Source organism: Macrobrachium nipponense, chromosome 37 (genome assembly GCF_015104395.2).
Source record: "Macrobrachium nipponense isolate FS-2020 chromosome 37, ASM1510439v2, whole genome shotgun sequence".
Classification (NCBI taxonomy): domain Eukaryota; kingdom Metazoa; phylum Arthropoda; class Malacostraca; order Decapoda; family Palaemonidae; genus Macrobrachium; species Macrobrachium nipponense.
The window spans coordinates 38,746,518-38,750,768 of record NC_061097.1 but is presented as its reverse complement, the minus strand read 5'-3'; the positions used below and the strand labels follow the sequence as shown (position 1 = coordinate 38,750,768).

General features: G+C 33.4%; 1 protein-coding gene across 1 annotated transcript in view; it reads right to left on the bottom strand.

Moving 5' to 3' along the window:
- LOC135209164 (uncharacterized) overlaps positions 1 to 4,028 on the bottom strand; it is a 230,328-nt gene extending 226,300 nt beyond the window's left edge. Inside the window, exon 1 of the mRNA XM_064241829.1 lies at positions 3,386 to 4,028. Within this exon, the coding sequence (XP_064097899.1) occupies positions 3,386 to 3,455 (70 nt within the window). The 5' untranslated portion in view covers positions 3,456 to 4,028. The remainder of the gene's footprint in view (positions 1 to 3,385) is intronic.
- Positions 4,029 to 4,251: the final 223 nt, after the last annotated feature.

Genomic DNA, 4,251 nt, shown 5'->3' with positions numbered 1-4,251 from the left:
TTTTTCCCTCTCTCTAATCTATCATAACATGTTTACGGCGAACCAACAAGTGAGATGGAATTTTTTCCAAAGAGAGAGAGAGAGAGAGAGAGAGAGAGAGAGAGAGAGAGAGAGAGAGAGAGAGAGAGAGAGAGAGAGAGAGAGAGAGAGATTTCGTATGCAGAGGAAGAACGAAAAGGTAAAATCATCATAAATAACAACAATGATAAGGCTATTGCTTCTGTTTCAAGGAATATTTCAAAGGACTTCTGAGAGGATTAATGTCGTCTCCAATGGGAACAGCTGATAAAAATAATTTTTAGGAATTATAAGTCCATCACCTTTCTTCACATATCAGGGGAATTAAATTGTGGACGTGCGACAGATACCAGCAGGAATAACGGGTGAAAAGCAGTGTTGGTTTTAGACGAGGACGTTGATGTGTCGATCAAGTGTTAGCTATGCAACAATTGTGTGGGATGTCTGGGGAGGGGGATATGGACCTGGAAATATCCCGTGTCATAACTGACACCGACGTCATGTGTCATCGATGCCTGTGACTAGCCATCAAAAGCTTCCGTGGTGGAAGTGTAGTGTTCGCAAAACGTACTTCACGGGAGAGTGACTGGTTGGGTGAATAAGTAGGTTTTATTTAAAAAAAAAAAAAAAAAAAAAAAAAGTTATATCTGTGAGAAATCACAAAGAACATGGAAAGAGAAAATGAGTATTTAAATGACATGCTTGTAATTTTTTTTTCTTTTTATTACTTTATCATTAGTTCATTGTATCTTTTTTTAGTTAATAACATCTCTTCTTTCTGCATTTCCCTCTAACCTCCTCTTACCTCTTCCTAATGAACGCTATATTGGTTTGGAAGCTTGAATTTCAAGTCAATGACTCTACCTACGGTAGGATGGTTGCATATGAATAGTTTTCATCTTCTGAATAATAATAATAATAATAATAATAATAATAATAATAATAATAATAATAATAATAATAATAATAAAAAATAGTTATTATTAGTTATTATTATTAGTTATTATTATTATTATTATTATTATTATTATTATTATTATTATTACTATTGTTATTATTATTATTAATGTGAAAATTCTAGAAAGCGTTGCCACCAAATACAGATTTACAAAGCAGACGAAGTCGTATGAATATTCTACCTCTCTCTCTCTCTCTCTCTCTCTCTCTCTCTCCAAGCCACCTTCTTTTTTTTTACCCTTCCCCCTCAACCACAACAAAAGGAATTAACGCCGGGGTGTCAGCCAGAGTTTTAGCACCATTGTAACCCAAAACATTAGGAACAATTCCAGCCCATTTTCATACAAACAGAACAATATCATTTTGTCTCCCGTCCGGCTCAAGTGATGCGGTCTCGGGGAGAGAGAGAGAGAGAGAGAGAGAGAGAGAGAGAGAGAGAGAGAGAGCGAGAGTTTTGGTTTGGTGTTTCTATGTCATTTCCCTTTCCTTGTCATTTCATTTGCTTTCGCTTCACTCTATTACTACAGTTGCAAGAGTTTATTTTGAGAGAGAGAGAGAGAGAGAGAGAGAGAGAGAGAGAGAGAGAGAGAGAGGGAGAGCTTTGCCCGTCTTAGTTTGGCTTTCTCATTTCTATAATCTGTTCCTGTATTCCGTTTTCTATAACACTTTATTCCGTTTTTTCTCTTGTCCGGTTTTATTCAGCTTGATTTTCCACTGGTTAATTTTTGCCTTCTATTTCACACTTATTGGAATTATTCGAGATCATGAATCTCTTGGAAATTAATGATGCATTTTTATTATATTTCTTCCCCATGCCATTGAAATATTTTATTGTTTGAATTCATTTACCTATGTATGTGGTTGTATTTGTGAGTGTGTGTGCGTGTGTATATATATAATATGTATGTATGTATATATGTATGTATGTATGTATATATATATATATATATATATATATATATATATATATATATATAGTTCGTTCAAATCCTACTCGCAATCCCTTTGACCTATTCATCTCAAATTCATAACCGATATACTTCACCCACATTTGATCTCATCCTTTTCATTACCATTCGTTCTTTTCTAAATTCACCATCTCCACCGCAGTCATTCACTTTTGTTAGTTTGGCTTTAATTTTTCTTATATTTTTTTTTGAAACACTCACGTCAACCTCGACATTTCCTTCACACTTTACCTCTTTTATTCTGATTTTCATTTTATTATTATTTCCACTTTCTTTTAGCCGTTATTTCTTATTCTCTATTGTTTAGTTTTTTGTCTCGGAATTAAACGGTTCTTTCTGTCGTCGGATTTTTTCACGGGACTATTTTTATTTATATTTTATTTTTTTTATGTTTTCGTTTCAAAAGAGCTGGAAAGGATGAGTGACGAGCGAAGGGGTGTACCTGAGTGAGATTACTAACACTACAGAGAGAGAGAGAGAGAGAGAGGAGAGAGAGAGAGAGAGAGAGAGAGAGAGAATATATATATATATATATATATATATATATATATATATATATATATATATATATAAGATATGCATGTAAAGAAAGCGAGAGTCTGATATTTACATAATTAATTATAGGTAGACAAAGAAAGGTAACATTGCAGATGCAATATCTATAATCGGATCCGGGGATAATTCTGTACAAGTAAATGCAAACTTGAACATGATTTATCTTATGTGTATGTATGGTAATTATATATATTATAATATCATGATATAATATATATATATTATATATATAATATTTAATCAATATATATATATAATTTTAATATATAATATATATATAGATATATATATATATTAGATATATATAATATATATATAGAATATATACATTGATATGCATATGATATATATTATATATTATATATATATATATATATAATATAATATTAATTATAATATATATATAATATTAATATATATACTTATATTTAAAAATATATATATATATATATATATTATATATACATTATATGCATTATGATTATTTAAATTTTACATATTTTAAACATATATATACATTGCGTTACGTATACAATTACATATAATTATTTACATAATTAACTTTGTAAATCATAACATATATGAGATTAATTGCCAGCAGCCATATTATATAGTCTATCCAGACACGGCACTTGAAACTGACGAGACGTAATGCCAATAAAAAGACAAAGCATATTTAGAACTTTAGAGAGAGAGAGAGAGAGAGAGAGAGAGAGAGAGAGAGAGAGAGAAACAAATACAGAGTATAACCGTGACAACGGAGAGAGAGAGAGAGAGAGAGAGAGAGCTGGAAAGAGAGAGAGAGAAAAAAATCCAAGGACTCCAAAGTGACCTCCTTAAAAAAATCTAGCAAAACGAAACGCGGAGAGAAACCTCCGTAGACTTACCGCCTTGTATGAGGCAGCTGAGAGCCGTCAAGGTGAGCAGTGTGGTGGTGGTGGTTCTGGACGCTGACATGGCCTTCCTGGAACCTGGGAGTGATGCAGTGAGAGAGAGAGAGAGAGAGAGATAGAGACGGAGAGAGAGAGAGAGGAAGCAAGCTCCAGTTCAAAACGGCCACTGGGAGTCCTTCACAGGCCGCTGTTACAGCCAGTTATTCTCCTCCCCTGTCCTTCTTCTCACCATTGCTGGACAGTTCCCAATTTTCCCGCCAGTTATCAACAACTTTTCATGGCTGCTCGTCTGACTAATTCCAAAATTGGGTTTTTTGACTGTTTTTTTTTTTTTTCCTTTAGCCAGGATTCCAGGATTCCAGGTTTCTTTTTTTTCCAGTTTTCTATTTTATGATTCTGCTTACTCACACGCTACTGCACAGTATTCTGTATCAGGATCCCAAAATTGAGTTTTTTGACTTTTTTTTTATTCCTTTGGCCAGGATTCCAGGATTCCAGGTTTCTTTTTTTTTCCAGTTTTCTATTTTATGATTCTGCTTACTCACACGCTACTGCACAGTATTCTGTATCAGGATTCCAAAATTGAGTGTTTTGCCTGTTTTTTTCGTATTCCTTTAGCCAGGATTCCAGGATTCCAGGTTTCTTTTTTTCCAATTACCTATTTTATGTTTCTGCTTACTCACACGCTATTACACAGCATTCTGTATCAGGATTCCAAAATTGAGTTTTTTGATGTTTTTTTCTTTTATTCCTTGGCCAGAGATTCCAGGGCCAGATTTCCTTTTTTTCCAGTTTTCTATTTTATGTTTCTGCTTACTCACACGCTATTACACAGCATTCTGTATCAGGATTCCAGGATT